The following is a 16,411-nucleotide window of genomic DNA, read 5'->3' as shown; positions in this document are numbered from 1 at the left end:
TATTGAGAACAAAGCAGTGCATTTATTCATCCTCCCCAGCCCCACAATGAAGACAGTTTGGGCCTTTTATGAAGCCAAATTTTCTTTTTCTTTATTGGCTCCATCTGGCAACACAGAAAAAAGCCCATCTGATACAATGATTGATCTCAACCTTGGGAAAGTGAGAGTACACCAGTCTTTGGCACTTTCTATTCTAAACAAACATGCTGTTTACAGAGATAATAATCGGTGTATTTTTTTTTTTTTTTTTAACTGAAATTTTGGAAAATACAGTACATTTGACAGTTTGACACCGACTGAAAATCACAAGAAGCAGATCAGACATGTTGCTATAAAGGAAGGCTGCACCCATCTTCTGGACATTATTACAAGTATAAAAAGGTAGAAATGACCCCTGCATGTCTGGAGGAGAAAACAAGATCGATCAGTCGGCAGTTATTTGCAATGTGTTCCCAAAGGGCGTCGACATCCTTCACTATGGATGTGGGTCCATTACATGGAGCAGTGGCTTTTGTGCTTATGTCAAAAACAAGTTTACTTCTTTGTGTTCCAGTGGATTCTTTACTGGTTATGCAGGGCGAGCACTGATTCTGTCTCACCAGATCACACCCTTGCAACCGGCATTCAAAACCTCCCTGTTGCTATTTTCTCTCACTCTCAGGTCAGTGCTGTTTCTCTGCTTTTTTGATGGAGGAAAAAAGTGCATAGATGCAGCTTTAAAAAACTAATCATTGATTCTGTGGGACAGCAACAAAAATCTAATGTTTAGTGGTTGCATTTTATGTAGCTGAGACATTTTCTGTTCAGAAACTTAATTGCAGTTGCTGGAAACCACTTTAAAGTATCACATCATCTATGTTTATCTGGGTTTGAAAAGTCTTGTAGGGGAATAAGAAAAAGTCAACACACCCCAATAAAGATCCAGGAATGAATGCAAAAGAAGGTATATTTCGATACCCCAAATTGTAAAAATTCAAATTAGAGTGAAACATTTATCCTTTGAGGCTAAAGCAGGTACAGTACATGAATCAGTTCAGCCGTCTTTGAGTATTCAGCTGTTTCTGAAGGCAAACCAGTACAAAACAGTGTGTAAAGGCAATGGAAGCAGAGGAGAGAAGCCTTACATTGCTTGGGTGGGATCTCGAGTTTGTCACAGTGCACACCTTGCATAAATCCTTATAATCCCTGTGAGAAAAGCATGAACTCTGCATGATGTAGATGAGCCACCAATGCTAACATCTGATCACTTCAGACACATCATCAAATAGAAAGTGTGCACAATTTATTTTGTGCGTTGCCATCTTGTTTGCGATAGTTAATGTCTTGCTAACGTTATTTGCAGACATGATCATGTTCCCAAAAGTTCATATGTCCTTAGCACAAATTAATAACTTTTAGTATAATATCTTGTTACCATAAATGAATATCTTACTTGCACAGTTCAGCATTTTGTTAATCTCAATCTGTCTTCTTTAAATAAATTATCCTGTTTTACAGGTTAATATCGTGTTTGCACAATATTTTAATATGTTGAGCCTACAAATGAATATCTTGTTCACCGAGCTGGTTTAGCAGTTATCTCTCTTGCATACATTAATATCTTGTTCCCAAGTCAATATCTTTTTAATGCCTTGCTCACACAAGCAATCTTGCTTACACGAGTTAATATTCTGTTTGCACAAGCTGTATATAGCAGTTACGTGGTTAGCAAAAGTTAGCATCTTGGCTATCTTACACAACATATCTTGTTCACCAGTTACTACTTTCTGAATATCTTGTGCATACATGTAACTGTATCTTGTTTACACCAGTTATCTTGTGCACATCAGATTTATCACTTTGACTTTGCAATAAAAGGAATCAGCTTCCAGGACCTCACAGGCTCTATAACAATCTACTCTGACACACTCATCAATACAGGTGAAGCAGGAAACGGCATTTTCATCATGCAGAATCAGTTTACACTATTGCACCATGCTGGGTAGCTTCTGTCACATTGAAAACATGAAAAAAATAAAGAAATTCACACACTCACACAATGCATAATCCTCTGTCAAAAAGCATGAGTCAAGCAAATTCAGACTTTTTTCCTGTGCTAATGGTCCAGTTTTACACATGAAGCACAGAAGACATGACTGCAGCAAACGTTCTGAACAGAAGCTACACGGTTTCTCGTTTATTTGTTTCTTCTTATGGTTATAATTATGATCAGAGTACAGTGCACTTCACTGTATGGGTTTTTTTTTCCAATAAATAATACTTACTTGTGCCCTTTGGCCACAATATTTGCTATTTTCATGGATTTTGAGTTTAGGGAACACACCATAAATAACACATTATAAACATATAAACATGATTTTTGAGACTTAACGTACAAACTTGTCAACATGCAATATTTGACAATTTAAATGAATGCATTTCCTCACTTCTTTCTCTTCTGTTCTGACTGATGTCCAAACATGTACTATTTTTTTCATTTATTAATTCATTGTTTTTTGTCACTGTTATTGTTCCTTTTGTTTGCAAAGTAAATAATCATGACTGGCATTGCGATCTCCACTGACAGCATTGTTTTAGAGCACCGCTGGCTGTAAAACAGAGTTTCTACGTCTTTCACACATGTAAAAGAACATGTTACTGTAGAAACCAGCCAATATATTGGACACATTTCAGGCAGAAGCTGTTAAAAAGTGACAGCACATGAAAATGCTTGAAATCACTGACTCACACAACTTTTACTCTTTGTAAAAAAGGTCACCAGTGTGAAGGGCTGGCATGAAGAACAATCACATGGAAGGATTTTCTCTTTTTTCCCTAAAGCACAACAAACAGATCATAACAATATCAAACTTCATAAAGTGCAAGCCTACAATATCTTAATCGTCATAACGGTCAACACAAGGGAATGTGGAAGTTGATATTACAAGGAAAATAGAAGAAAATGTAGAAATGGTTCACTTTCCCAGACAAATGTAAAATGGAGAAAACAGCAGGAGTTCTCCTCTGCTTCTCGTCAAATCCTCGGAAAGTTGGAATGTAACATCTTTAGAAAAATGGCCGAAGAACAAGCTGGCCTCATCAACATTTTGCTCCTCCTTAATTTCAACTTCATATTTCATGACACATTTTATAGACTTACTAAATACTGAACAAACACATCTGTGTCAAAACATTGCTTTACATTATCTGTACACATACTCTGACAATGTCAATAAATATAGCTAACACTAAAAATAGTGTTCTTCATACGATTTTTGTCAATTCAAAAATCTTAATTTCAACCAGCCGGCGTGGCTACTTCCTGTATCATTGCATTATTTGAACATTTTGGTCCAGGGCAGTTCACTGTCAGCTGGTCTGTGCAATCCGTCCCCCTGCTGGTGCCACAAATCAATCCGCAACGGCAACACCTCATAAACATTCTGACTTTTTCTACCTGCCTTCCGCTCATTTCTGCTTTGGGGTATGTTAATTAAGATGTGCAGCATCACTCAGAATGTATGAAACTAGCTATACAAACCTTAAAGCAAACCTTTAGTACCGATATTACATACAGACAATTTAGCTTTCAGCTATTCTGAGACCCTTAGCGGAACTGGGGTTAAAAAAAAATCAATTTTTAATGCAGGCTGGTGATATTATACGTTTTTCTAACTTTCCACAAACCCCATGAAAGTCCCAACCCAACAATGAATGCATCTTCTACCACGTATTGTGTGTACCTAATACATGCTATTCCTCTGTGCCATGGAGCTCCAGTGTTGTCCAAAAACTCCTAAACACATAAGTGAGACACACTGTGGCTCCTTTACGACCATGAACACACACACTGCAGTTTATTTTGACTACACACACCATCCTGCTGTCCCTAATACTCACTAGAGCACCAAATGTGGATTAATCCACCGCTGAAAATAGTCCCCAACAAAGGTTTCCTTCTGTTAAAGTAATGTTTGCTAAAGCTACAGCGACCTGCTGCTTTATCAGATCACTGAGCCTTTTTTTTTTTAAAAGAAGCTATACATTTTTTTTGAAATAAGTGTCTTGGTACCACTGGCTTGGGCTTGATTGACAGGCAGGGTAGGGAGAAGTATTGAGAGATGGACGAATGCATTGTTGATTTTGGTCTTTGGTCTTAAAATAACCCAAATAAGAGAGGACAGCCTTATCCTTTACAGGACAGGAAATTTGATGGCTGGTGTGCCAAGTCAAATTCTGGCCTACAAATGGCACTAAAGGTCAGGGGTCACTCAGAAAGTAAACATTCATCGTCTGGGATCACAGACAGCCACAGGAAAGTTTGGAAAATTGGTCAGTAGATTTTGGACATGTAGAGCCTTGTCTTCAACCAAATGTTTAATTGGGTGTCAAAATCTTTAGGAATCCACTTCGCAGCAAATCAGCAATTTCCTGGCAATTCAGTATTTGAACTGTAGTATTTGAAATATCCTTCTTAGGGTCGAAGTATTGGACAGAGACCTGCTGACAGACACTGCCATCTTTGAGCCCCTCTGCTAGTGGGCCAAAAATGAAGGTTACAATGGTACCTATTAAAAGTGCTATGTCAAAAAACTGCACACCCTGTGAAACAATGTAACAGCATGTATTCCTTAAAACCTTCTTGTTTGTCCTAAACTGTCAAAAACTTAAATGTAAAACATGCTATCATTAAATGATTTAAATGTTATTTGCACACAACTGGTTTAGCCCAAAGGCTAGAAGTTGTCTGTTAATAGTGGAAATTCAACTCAAGTTCAAGTCAACAAGGACACCTGGTCACCGCTGACCAGGTCTTTGTGCTTTCTGAATTCGACGGTCAGCTTAGATGAAAGGAGAAACACGTCTGTCCTGTGAGACTGCATTGGGGGCTGTCATTCTGGCACGACACACGACTGATGTCGACTGACATGCTGCTTTCTACTGCAGAGCAAAGCAGACACAACCCGTGAATGAAAAGGTCCTTCAACCTGCCTGTGGACGTGCCAGCTAGCATAGTGTTCATGCCATCTTTAAGTTTCAGCTCAAAAGTTTAAATTGAAATTGGAGACAGAGGGATGAATGATGATACAGGTCCTGGGACACAGCAGAACCCGAGGAATCATGGGAAGTGCAATGCCTCAGCATAACTAGGCTACAAGGACAGACGGCTGCCTGGTTCAAGGCCATGAACAGGATCAGTTCAGACATGAGATGCTTCCTGTGATCCACTTCATTCCACAGTGAGTCCACTCAGCAATGGAATCTAAACTACCTGCAAACTACTATTATATTTTTATTATCACAAGAGTTCTTGCTTCCAAGCAGCAACCGCCATGAGTGAATGATGCCTTCAGCTGCAGCTCCTCCACAAACCACTAAAAGTCTCTGACTGCCAGCATGCTTCAAGACAAGCTCTTTTAAGACTTTGCCTACAACTGTGGCTGCTCGCCCTCTGACGTGGTCGGATGACACATCGCATGAACTACTTCTTTTCAAGCCTAACCTGGCCTTCATTTGGCATGGGCTCTGATAGCTGCTTCCATTTTGGAACGGGTGCTAACAACTTGGCAAAATATCCATAACGCTTCAAGCCTTATTGAATCTTTCATAACAGCCTTGCTTAGACAGTTTCTTTTGACTGACTGACTGAACATGACATTACAGAGGGTGGATACACTTCACCAGAGTCACAGAGACAACTGCCAAATGCAATATGGGTGGGAGGGTATTCAGAACAAAGGTGTGAATGACAGTCCTTTGCCTAACTACAATCCAGCCACCATCATGTTAAAGTAAGTCGAGTGCTTCTCCTCAGCCTACCTCCAGCATTACACTGTATTCTGTGACCTGTAGCAGCGCAATGTTTCCACCTTCAGGTGACGGTAAGTGCATCATGCATGCAGAAAAATATGTCATTTCTTTCTTGATATTTACTGAATGACTAAGCAGATGTAATATTATTTCCACTGAATTGTTTTTAGTTCTGCAGCTGCAGCACCAACGAGGAGCAAATGCAGCAGAAGGAAAAATGAGTCAGGACAAAGTTAATGAAAGTCACAGATCAGGGAGAGACTGTGGTAAAGCCCCACACCTTTTCAGCACAGCATAAACACAAACAAACACTACATCTTTTTAAACAGAGAGGTGTTTTGGGGTTCCACTAACAGTGACTAAGATGGCAGCATCTGTAAGCTTGAAGAAGTGGATCAATGGCAGACAAGCAGAATCAATCGAGTAAGGTGATTGGTGTTGGCTGTAGTTTAAAAAAAAATCGAGCTGATTATGTTCCATCCAGCGTACGCAATGGGCAGGTCATGTGATAACCCTGTCATCATAAGGTTAGAGGTGTGTTGGCGAGTCATTCAAACATAAGAGTGCATGTCTGTGAAAACATGTTGGGGTTCATACCACGCTGCCTTTTCACTAAGCCATCTCCCCTGCTATCAAACTAGATTGTCTTCATTTGCTGACTCAACTACAAATGCACATGCCCATGCAACGCATGCACTCAATTTACATCCAACCCTGTGCCATTTCAAAAGGACAAGCCTTTCCATGTCCTTATCAGGTGGAGGCCATTCGTCGTGGATAAAAGAACAATATGGATACATTTCTTTGCCTTTTTGCATGCAAATACAGCACAGTGATGTGGAAAAGGAATAACTACCACTTTCAAAATGTACAAGACCAAAACAATGGCAGATTAAAGGTCGTAGATGCTGGTTAAAGACATAAAGGAGTGTGATCTTTACAGCTAGTGAGGGCCTACAACACACGACAGAACATGACCTCATGCACCTCAGCTTGCTACAAGTTAAGCTGCTGTACAGCAAGCACTGTTTGGCAAATACAAAAATCCAGAGCAGTAATAACATTTTTGGTGAAATCATTCAAATTCCAACTCAACGTGCGAGTGATGTGCTAACGCTATGCTTGTTTTTAATATGAAGGGTTTTGTTTCGCACTGTGCTCTCTCTCAGCACCAGCCTGCTTTGCCTTCATACAGATAGATAAAGTCACACCTGGAAGCTTCCCAGGACTTTTTACATTTTCTATCCTTTAGGCTTGCACAACCTTCACTCTAAACAATGATAAAAAAAAAGAAACAAACAAAAAAAAAGACCAACACAAAACCAAGACTGAGAGCGTCTTCACAATTATCTGTCACAGGAATGAAGTTAAGGCTGCAGTTTTCAACCCAACGTGTGAGTGGGGAGTGGCGAGTTGAAAGGTTATTTGCAGCCCCTCTTTTGTTTATTTACTCTTACGTGATGCTTATATTTACGAGGCAAGCCGATGAGACTCGAATGGGGAATTTACACTATGTTAAACTGTCTGGCTTATCTATGTGAACTTTTAATGTTGCACCACATTTGATTCCACAAGCAACAGTTAAATGAAAGACATGAACTTGTATGTGCTGAATCAGTTATTTCATTACCTGTAAAAAAGAAAAGAAAAGAAAAGAAAAAACGGTGAGGGCTCTGGCAGCTGAGTCTGTATGTACACGTATGCCATTTTGCCCTGTGTGAAGGTGTTAGTAGGCTTCCAGTGAATCATCCCAAAATAGGCTCTGCACGTCCAGCATGGTCGCCAGCTCCAAGATATGCTTCTGTAGAAGGCTGCTCTCTACTGTGTCCTGTTTGGGGAGCTCAGGATACGACTCTGGGAAGCTCCGGGACTCCTGCAAGCACAGCATCAAACACCTCTGAGTGCCAATAATAACACAACTAACACGTTTGAAGTACTTGTAACTAACAGAAAAGTTGTTGTCATTGCAGGCTGCCATGAACGGTTTGCTGCTTCACTGTGGACACAGGTCTCCACTGAAACAACACGTCCACACAAAGCCTGTTTGTCAGCATCTTTTGCTCTCCATTTCAGCCCTCAGCCAGACTAAAACTGGGTTTTTTTCACCTGAAAAGGTTTCCAGACTTCATACACCTCAGTTTCATCAGCTTGGTGTTGGTGAAGTAACTTGAAAGAACATATACATCTTTGTGCAGTGCTTCAGTCTGAAAATTAAGCTCCATGCACACATACTTGGACACAATCAGCTGTTTTTGGGGGGTTAAATGCTTAAATAAACATTTACAGTATGTGCCATGTTGGGTGTTGCCATAGAAACCTACACCCTGGAACGTTGTTGTTTCTGCAGGCGTTCTGATTTTATTTGCATCTGACTGAAATGCCCACACTGTTTCTGGTTAAAGCTGCAGTAGGTAAGATGAAGAAGAGAGCAGACTTAGCCTGAAAATTTGAACCAACACAAGTTCCACGTCACCCCCCCCCCCCCCCGCTGCAAACATACCGTACGCACTGCAGAGTGTTACTGTAACAATCACCGTATTTGCTTCATGGTTATTTGTTGTCTTAGCCGTATATGCTGTTGTTGGCAGCGGCGGTATGAGCAGTTTCTCCTTTGTGATTGGCTGTTGCTCCACCATAGCTTTCACCAGCCTCCTGACGCCGCTCACAGAGCTGTTTGACTGAGCGGCAGTCGGCAGCATGAGCAGAGGGAGGGGGCGGTTCACGGCGTGTGTGAGTAGTGATTGACAGATGTCAGACACTCCCTCAGATGCTCCTCTGGCTCTGATTGGTTGTTTTGTGTCGGGCGCAGTGGTGGTGTTGTTTTTGGCAGCCTGTTTTAATTTTAGTCTTAGTCTAGTCTTTGTGTCAAGCTGTCATTTTAGTTTTTATTAGTTTTAGTCACGTTCATACTCTTTTTAGTCTAGTCAAGTTTCAGTCGACTAAAAGTCAGAGCATTTTAGTCCCTAGCAAATTTCCCTAGGGAAATTTCCCTAGGGATTTTAGCAAATAAGACAAAAAATGACTTTTTTACAAGTTACATACTGCAACTTTAAGCAAGAACATTCAGAATAAACTCTTGCGATTTTTAGCTGTTATTACTGAGTAATGCAAACCTCAGTGAAAAAAGAAAAAAGGAAACTTTACAACTATGGCTCTGACCAAAAAAAAGTACTGAATTTACACATGCAGAGAGCAGGCCAAACCACAGCCCAAATGAATAAAATGAAAACGTATTTGTTTGATTGTTTCGGTTTTTGTAGAACACAAATCACAGGACCTGCTCCAAAAATCAAACACTGAAGCAGGATGAATAGCATTTTTTTAAGATGTGAGGTCATGTGTAGGTGGTCAGCAGCCAGCTGCCGCTCTGAATAGATGCTCTGAAGTGCTATTAGGACAAGTGTGTATCAAGCGTAGGTTAAGTGTATTGTGCGTTGGCATTTTCCAGAAGTGATACACACTTTGCTATGTGCCTGTTGGTGTGTGTGAAGTGCTCCAGAGCACATGCCTGGGTACTGGGACAGACCCCGCTCTTAACCATACCATGCATTTCTGACATTCAATGAATGAACAATCCAATTTAGGTAGGAAACGCACAGCAGCAGCGACTTACCCGGAAGAGTTTATGCAGTCTCAGAGCAGCTGAGCAGAACACAAAGCGGATAAGCAGCAGCCGAAGGAACTCGTCTCCAAAGAATTGTAAAAAGGCTTGATCTGTGGAGACAGTGGAAACAAGCCGATGACTGATTGGTTGATCAACAGATATTAATAAGTGATGAATCATTTCAGCCAGTAAAGCAAAAAATACCAAACAACTACTGATTTCAGCTTCTCAAGAGTAAGAATCTTTTCTCTTTCACAATGTATTACTGTCAACGGAATATCTTTAGTTTTAGATTGCTGGTCTTTCTCAATATTTTCTGAAATTTTGTAAACTAAAGGATTAATTAATCAAACAAAAACACTAAGAATCAAAGTTGTTGACTATCTGAAAATAAATTAAAACATGAATTGTATGAATATGCATTTTTCACAGTCCACTCTAACCTTCATAACATACGAGCAGAGATGAAAGAGTCTATGGGAGATAAGCTACCTATGGTCCGTGAGCGGGTTATCATCTGCCCGATGTCCCGGTAGACTTTGTGAAGAAACTCTTGAGCCCTCTCCCACAGTCCTCGCCGCACGCTGTTTAAGCCACACACTGAGGAGAAAGCTAAGAGTGGGCTGTAGAGGAACAGAGTGAAGAGACTCCCACGCTGAGACTGATCTGAACAGGTAGGCAGAGACATGGCACAGGTCAGAGGTGAGAACATGAGACACATTTTCTGTCCACGATGCACACAGGGCCTGCAGACCTTGTAAAAGCAGAAACTTGAAACTATCACCAGGCCTGTCCTTTAATGAAATGTTGTGGAGTGACACACACCTTGAACACTCTTGGGATATACTGTAGGTGATAGTAGGCACACCAGAGGCTGGCCAAACAGATTTGTGAAATTCTGTTAGGATAAACAAAAGACACAAGAAGTCCTATTAAATACAAGAATATACATTCATGTGTTAACCTGGTGGCAAAAAGACAAACAGGTCGGATCAGAGACATGGAGTGGGGGGGGGGGGGTTGTCCTCCATGTTGGAAAAAAACACCTGACTGTGTGGTAGGGAAATTAAAATCACGGCTCCCCAAAAATAAAAGAACATGTTTAGAAATCTACTGTTCTTACAAAATTCATGAAAAGCTTGTTTCAGTGTTTCTAACCCCACCACAGTCAGAAAAGCTCAGGTATTGATGTTTTTTATTTGTTAATTTTTTCCCGTAACTTTTACGTACCTTGTAGGCTGTGCTGTTGGAGGAATCCACAATGACAAAAAGTGGCTTCCGGGTGAAAGGGAATAAGTCCCCTGGATGAAGGCTGCAACATGACAAACACAGAAAAGTCAGGAACTTACATGTCTATCCCTGCAGGGTGCACTTCTGCACAGATGGCTGTTTCTCAGGTTACTGGTTGTGAACACATGGTTAGAGTATCTAAACTTTATATTAAGACAGAGAATGGACAGCAGTGAGACATCGGACTGAGACAAATTGTTTTTTTGTCATTGTTGGGGACACTTTCACATTCAAAGGCATGGACAACCTTCTTCTAAACATTTCAAACGTTTAGCTTTTCCTAAAAGTCTCTCACCAGTGCATTTCTTTCTGGGCCTGATTCCTCTTCTGCACCATCTCTCCGTTCACCACATCTCGATTTGTATTTGTGAGAACTCCTCCAAAGTCATATGGTCCTACAGGAAACGTTCAAAGATTAAAGTTTAAGGTGGATTGTGACATACAGAGCAGATCAGCAGATCAGGTTCACTGCAGTCCACACTACATTGGTCAGCATCACTGCACTGCATTAGCAGGTGCACCAGGTTGAAGTAACTTCTAGACTCAGATTTAAGACACCTCAACATCAACATGTGCAGAAAGTCGGGCACAGGAGTTCAAATAAATAGTACACAGGTATGCATGTGTGACAAAAATGAGAAATGGTGTTTTGAAAATGCTCCACAGTGTACCAGTAACTGAATTAGGTCTGGGCTACAGAAAGGACAGTGTCAGGAACGGGATCACTGAGTGGACACTGTAAATAGTTTGCACTGTGAAGCTGTTAGAAGCCAGCAGATGGTGGTAACGCAACACTTAAGGATGACAATAAGATGACAGCAACTATCACTGGTCATCAAAACACACTTCTCATCTGCTTGCCTTTCTTGTCGACACATTTGACCCAATGGCATAACCTACTGTGAGAGCTGTCCATAAAGCAACAGACATTAAGCAACTACTTTGACAGATCCTGAGCAGAAGAAAAGACTTTTCTCTGACAGGCGGCCCTGAGACGTGCCAAGGCCTGAAGCTAATGATGAGTGCACCGAAATGTGATGCAAGACACACGGTGGTCAAATTGTCCCTTACACTGCATTTGAACAGTGCAGCATGTGAGACAATAAATCCTGTAAAGTCTGTATTTGTTTGATCATTTTGAATAATTCCTTACTCTTAGAATGATGGGAGGGCTGAACGTAGGAGCTAAATACACAGCCAGCCACACCCTCTACTGTCCACATATTCACTCACACACACACACACACACACACACACACACACACACACACACACACACACACACACACACACACACACACACACACACACACACACACACACACACACACACACACACACACACACACACACACAGCAAGTGTTCATTGTTTTCTGATATTCTTTGGATTCTATGAATTGTGCCTTTTTCTTCTTTTTAATCTCATTATTACTTGATGTTTTGGCAATATTCCCTTTGTTACATCCATGCCAGTAAAGCATATGGGACTGAACTGAATTAATTAATATTTTACCTTCATAATCTGAATGCCCAGTCGGGAAGACTCCGGTAGCTGACAGGTAGACAAGCAAAACGCTGTTGGCAGGCAATTCCTGGAATTTGGAGCAATACGACTGTATTAGATGTAGGTGCCACATGTGTTTTAAATGCTGACATGTAATTTTAAGATGAAAATAGAATAATGGGTAGGGGGTGCAGAAGAAAACTTAATCAAATATGGATTCAAATAATCAAAACCATCCCCAGTTAGTAACTAATTTAAACCTTTGACAGCATGCAATCTTTGGATGACCACATCAATATGGCAGCAGAAAGCTGGAAATCTAAACAGCAACAATGTTGCAACCAGCACATCCTGTGTATTTGATGGTGACTTTGAATGTCTAACAATAAACCACCAACTTAAGTGACACTTCACCTTGATCAACCAAAGCTATGCTTAAAGTGAATGCTGACCTTAAAAGAAGCAGACAAGAATGTAAAAAGCTGGCTGAATGTCGGCTTGTACAGCAAATACTTGTGGGGGTTTTCTCTTTTTGCTGGCTTCTCATTGGGTTCCTGTGGAGACAAATTTTATAAAATTACTGTTCATGTTTCAGTTCAAGTTCACTTTATGTAAGACAGGTCTTCCAGGAGGTGATTCTGTTTTGATGTTCATCACGTTTGTCAACCAAAATTAGTCTGACACCAGTGGGGAATGATGCAACTCTTAAGGGAGTAATGCATCTCACTCAGCACTCAATTATAGCATAATTACAGACCTGCTATTACAGGGCAAAACATAGTGACACACAGGTACCTGCTACTGAACGGCCCTGAGAGAGACTGCATCATTTATGAGACATAACATGTTTAATGTTGCTTTGTTGGGAATATTGTGCACACACATATACATATGTATACACACACACACACGTATATGTATACACACATACATACATATATATAAACATACATACAAACACAAGAATATATACACACACACACACACACATGTATATATACATATATATGTGTATATATACACACACACACACACACACACACACACACATATGTGTAATATTTCTTAGTTTTTTTTATTTTTGCATATAATGTACATAGCCTGGCTTTATGTTGTATTTAATTCAACTAAAAAACACTCTCCACACAGACGTGACACTCACCAGTGTTCCTTGTTTCGAGGTCTGTGTGGCCAGGTTTACAGGTTCCCTCTCCAAAGCTTGAAGCATGCGGAACATATCGATGGTCAACTCACTGAACTTCACCTACAAAAGGACGGAAACAACACTGACATCAGTGTACTGTCGAGTGATTTGTGGGGAAAAAAAAAAAAGTGCTCGTGAGATGACAAAATGTGGGCATTCCCACGCAAATCCAGGGTGCCATAATGTTAAGAACTGAACAAAAACCTTTGTAAAATGTTCTCCAATTTAAGGATTTTAGTTTTTTGGTCAGTCAGATATTATAACCAGCAGAGGGCAAAGCAACTACTGGTAGCACCTACCAAAGGAGGACAATCTGTGTCAAACACAGTGAATAAAAGAGGTGGACGTAGCCTCCATGTTGCCTCTATCGTTTTCTAACCCAGTTTAGCTGAAACCACTCCCACATCCATATGACAAATGGCTCGACAGCTACGTTCCCATAGAAACTGCGCTGACACGGGTCACTCCTGCTCTGGAGCCATAATGGTTCCAGCGCCACTGCCGGCAGTGACCTGAAGGGAAGCAGCAGCAGGCCAGGCAGCAGGAACTGTTTCAGTCGAAGAGGTGTATTTAACGGAGATATGAAGTGGCTGTGGTTTCATCTAAACTAGGTTGGAAAAAGGACAGACACCTCCAGGCCTGAACAGTGACGTCAGTGTAGAAGAGACTTAAACCTGCATTCTTCCTGACGGCCAGCCTGGTGCTCAGAGGACATGTCCATTTCTCACCTGAGGGGCATGGCACTGTGTAAGTCTAAAGGGCAGTAAACTTGTTTTTGGGTGTTGTATCAGTTAACGGGAGTTATGGATGAACCTTGATAACCAAGCATGCTAGCTAGCACTAGTGTTAGCTGATTACTTAGCAGTCTAAGTCTAAGTCTTATACAGTTACCTCAGGCTGAGAGGATACATGAGGCAGATCAGAGAGACAGAGAGGAAGGGGTTTGTCAGACATGCTGAACAGTAAAATAACAGCTGAAGGAAAGGAAACAAACAAAATACAATTGGACTAAGAGCTAGTGCCACCAAAAAGTCTGGCTCCCAAATATGAAAGGACACTTTTAGAAAGGTTCTCACAAAATGCAGAAAAAGCTTGTTTTAGTGTTTTCATGTCTTTGTTTCATGTTTTACTCAGTGTCCTTCTATGAATTATTTGTGTATTCTGTGAGCTGCCTGTGTTACATTAAAGGTGCCGTCAAGACAGATTAGTAAAGCCTCATGCCCTGAACACAGACCTGCTGTACATCTGCCTCACTTTGGCAACTTCCTGAAAGAGTTGATATATTTGTATGGCACCTTTCATACAAGACAAGCAGCTCAAAGTGCTTTACAACAAAGAAATCATATCCAAGTGCTTGGCATAAAAAGACATGAAATGAACATAAAAATGGGTAGAAAAGGGATGTAAAATAAGACAGAGAATAAAGCCCACTTGATAATAGTAAAAAAAAAAAGATAAAACTGAATAATAGTAAAAACAAAGTTTAATATACAAAGAATGCATAAAACAAATAAAGATAAATCAAATACAACATTTTAAAAGAAGTGCAGCAGTGTGTAGGTGTGAAATAAAGCAAAGTTTCAGGTCTGTATCAGGAAGTCAGAGCTAGTTAAAGGCTAAAGTGAGGAGATAAGGTTTTAGCCTTCTTTTGAAAATATTCAGCGAGCTGCTTCTCTGTTATCTATAGACAGAGTGTTCCACAGCGTTGGGCCATAATTAACAAAAGCTCTTTCAGCTGAATGCAAACAATGTGGTTTGAAAACCATTTGTTAGGTCTTAACAATACATACAAGTGTTTAGTGAATAACACTCACTGTAAACAGAAGTTTTGTTTGTTTAGAAGAAAACTCAGGGCACAAGGCACCTTTAATGGGGAGCTACTTTCTACTTAGTACAGGTGATGTTACACTGCATGTCCTCCTGGACATGACTAACATTAAGACACTGAGACAGCAGTTAGATTTTGAGATGTCTTCTAGCAGCCACTGAAATGTTGAAGTTAAAGTACCCTTCTGTAATGTACATTACAATAATATGGTGAAGTATTAATTTGAAGTTTTTTAAATTATTTTTATTTTGATTGATGTCTGGTACATACAACTCAACATTCATAAAGTACCCATGTGGAGAAATCCACACTATCTGTATGTGACTTGTTCAACAGACGTGGACTAATTTCATTCATACATCAGAGAAAACTCTAAATAGGAGAAAACTGGTGAATACAAGTTCCCTTAAAGTACTCGTATGTGTAACTTTAGAACAAATCTGTTCACGTGCTCATGAGTGGCTCTTGCCTCACACCCAGTGTCTGTGTCCCTGTGTGAGAAAATGTGTGTGTAAGTAAACGACACATTATGAAATTACTGTTAGTATGTTGTGTCACTATCCTTCTGTCTGTGGTTAGAAACAGGACATGATTTAACCTTCTGTGGAGCAGTGCATGGCATGCAGTATTAATCTATCAGGACATGCATACCTATCAAAGATGACAAACTTCATCCATACAGTTATGAGACTATTACTCAAGAGCAATAAGAGATGAAACATCAGAGACAACACAGCTGCAGGTAATAATGAGAAGGTATTCAGTGTTCGTTTGAGAGCCAACAACAAGTTTTCTTCAAGAACCGTGTTGATGTGTATGACGTGTTAGGGAGTGTGAATTAGAATTAGTGGGTTAAAACCTGGTTGTTACAGTTGCCGATGATTAGTGCATCTGCAAGGACGAGCTGCCCAACCACCATGCCTTGCTCCAGTGGAGGCACACTTCCCTCCTGGAGCCGATTGCTGGTGACGACGACAGAGTTGTTGTCGTTCAGAACAATCACTGGATCTGCCTGTGGGAGAGAAGCAGCGGTGAGGACAGCTGATCCAGTGCACCTGGCAGCAGGCGACTCACAAGAGCAGCTCGTTTATTGACCTGGCTGTCAGTGCGGAAAGATGAAAAGTTGCATCAAGTTTTTACTGTCAGAAACTCATCCCAAGCCTCATTTTACAGACTGCACAATTTCACTT

At 40.6% G+C, this 16,411-nt stretch overlaps 1 protein-coding gene across 1 annotated transcript in view; it reads right to left on the bottom strand.

The window, feature by feature from the left end:
* Window positions 1-64: 64 nt before the first annotated feature.
* Window positions 65-16,411, bottom strand: part of scai (suppressor of cancer cell invasion) — a 31,340-nt gene continuing 14,993 nt past the window's right edge. The window contains exons 8-17 of the mRNA XM_070988405.1: window positions 16,081-16,233; window positions 13,352-13,453; window positions 12,642-12,743; window positions 12,199-12,277; window positions 10,980-11,079; window positions 10,625-10,706; window positions 10,220-10,292; window positions 9,887-10,060; window positions 9,404-9,504; window positions 65-7,663 (exon numbers count right to left, since the gene is read on the bottom strand). Of these exons, the coding sequence (XP_070844506.1) occupies window positions 7,517-7,663; window positions 9,404-9,504; window positions 9,887-10,060; window positions 10,220-10,292; window positions 10,625-10,706; window positions 10,980-11,079; window positions 12,199-12,277; window positions 12,642-12,743; window positions 13,352-13,453; window positions 16,081-16,233 (1,113 nt within the window). The 3' untranslated portion in view covers window positions 65-7,516. The remainder of the gene's footprint in view (window positions 7,664-9,403; window positions 9,505-9,886; window positions 10,061-10,219; window positions 10,293-10,624; window positions 10,707-10,979; window positions 11,080-12,198; window positions 12,278-12,641; window positions 12,744-13,351; window positions 13,454-16,080; window positions 16,234-16,411) is intronic.

The sequence above is a fragment of the Chaetodon trifascialis genome, chromosome 20, assembly GCF_039877785.1.
Source record: "Chaetodon trifascialis isolate fChaTrf1 chromosome 20, fChaTrf1.hap1, whole genome shotgun sequence".
Classification (NCBI taxonomy): domain Eukaryota; kingdom Metazoa; phylum Chordata; class Actinopteri; order Chaetodontiformes; family Chaetodontidae; genus Chaetodon; species Chaetodon trifascialis.
This window is presented reverse-complemented; position numbering and strand designations above follow the sequence as displayed.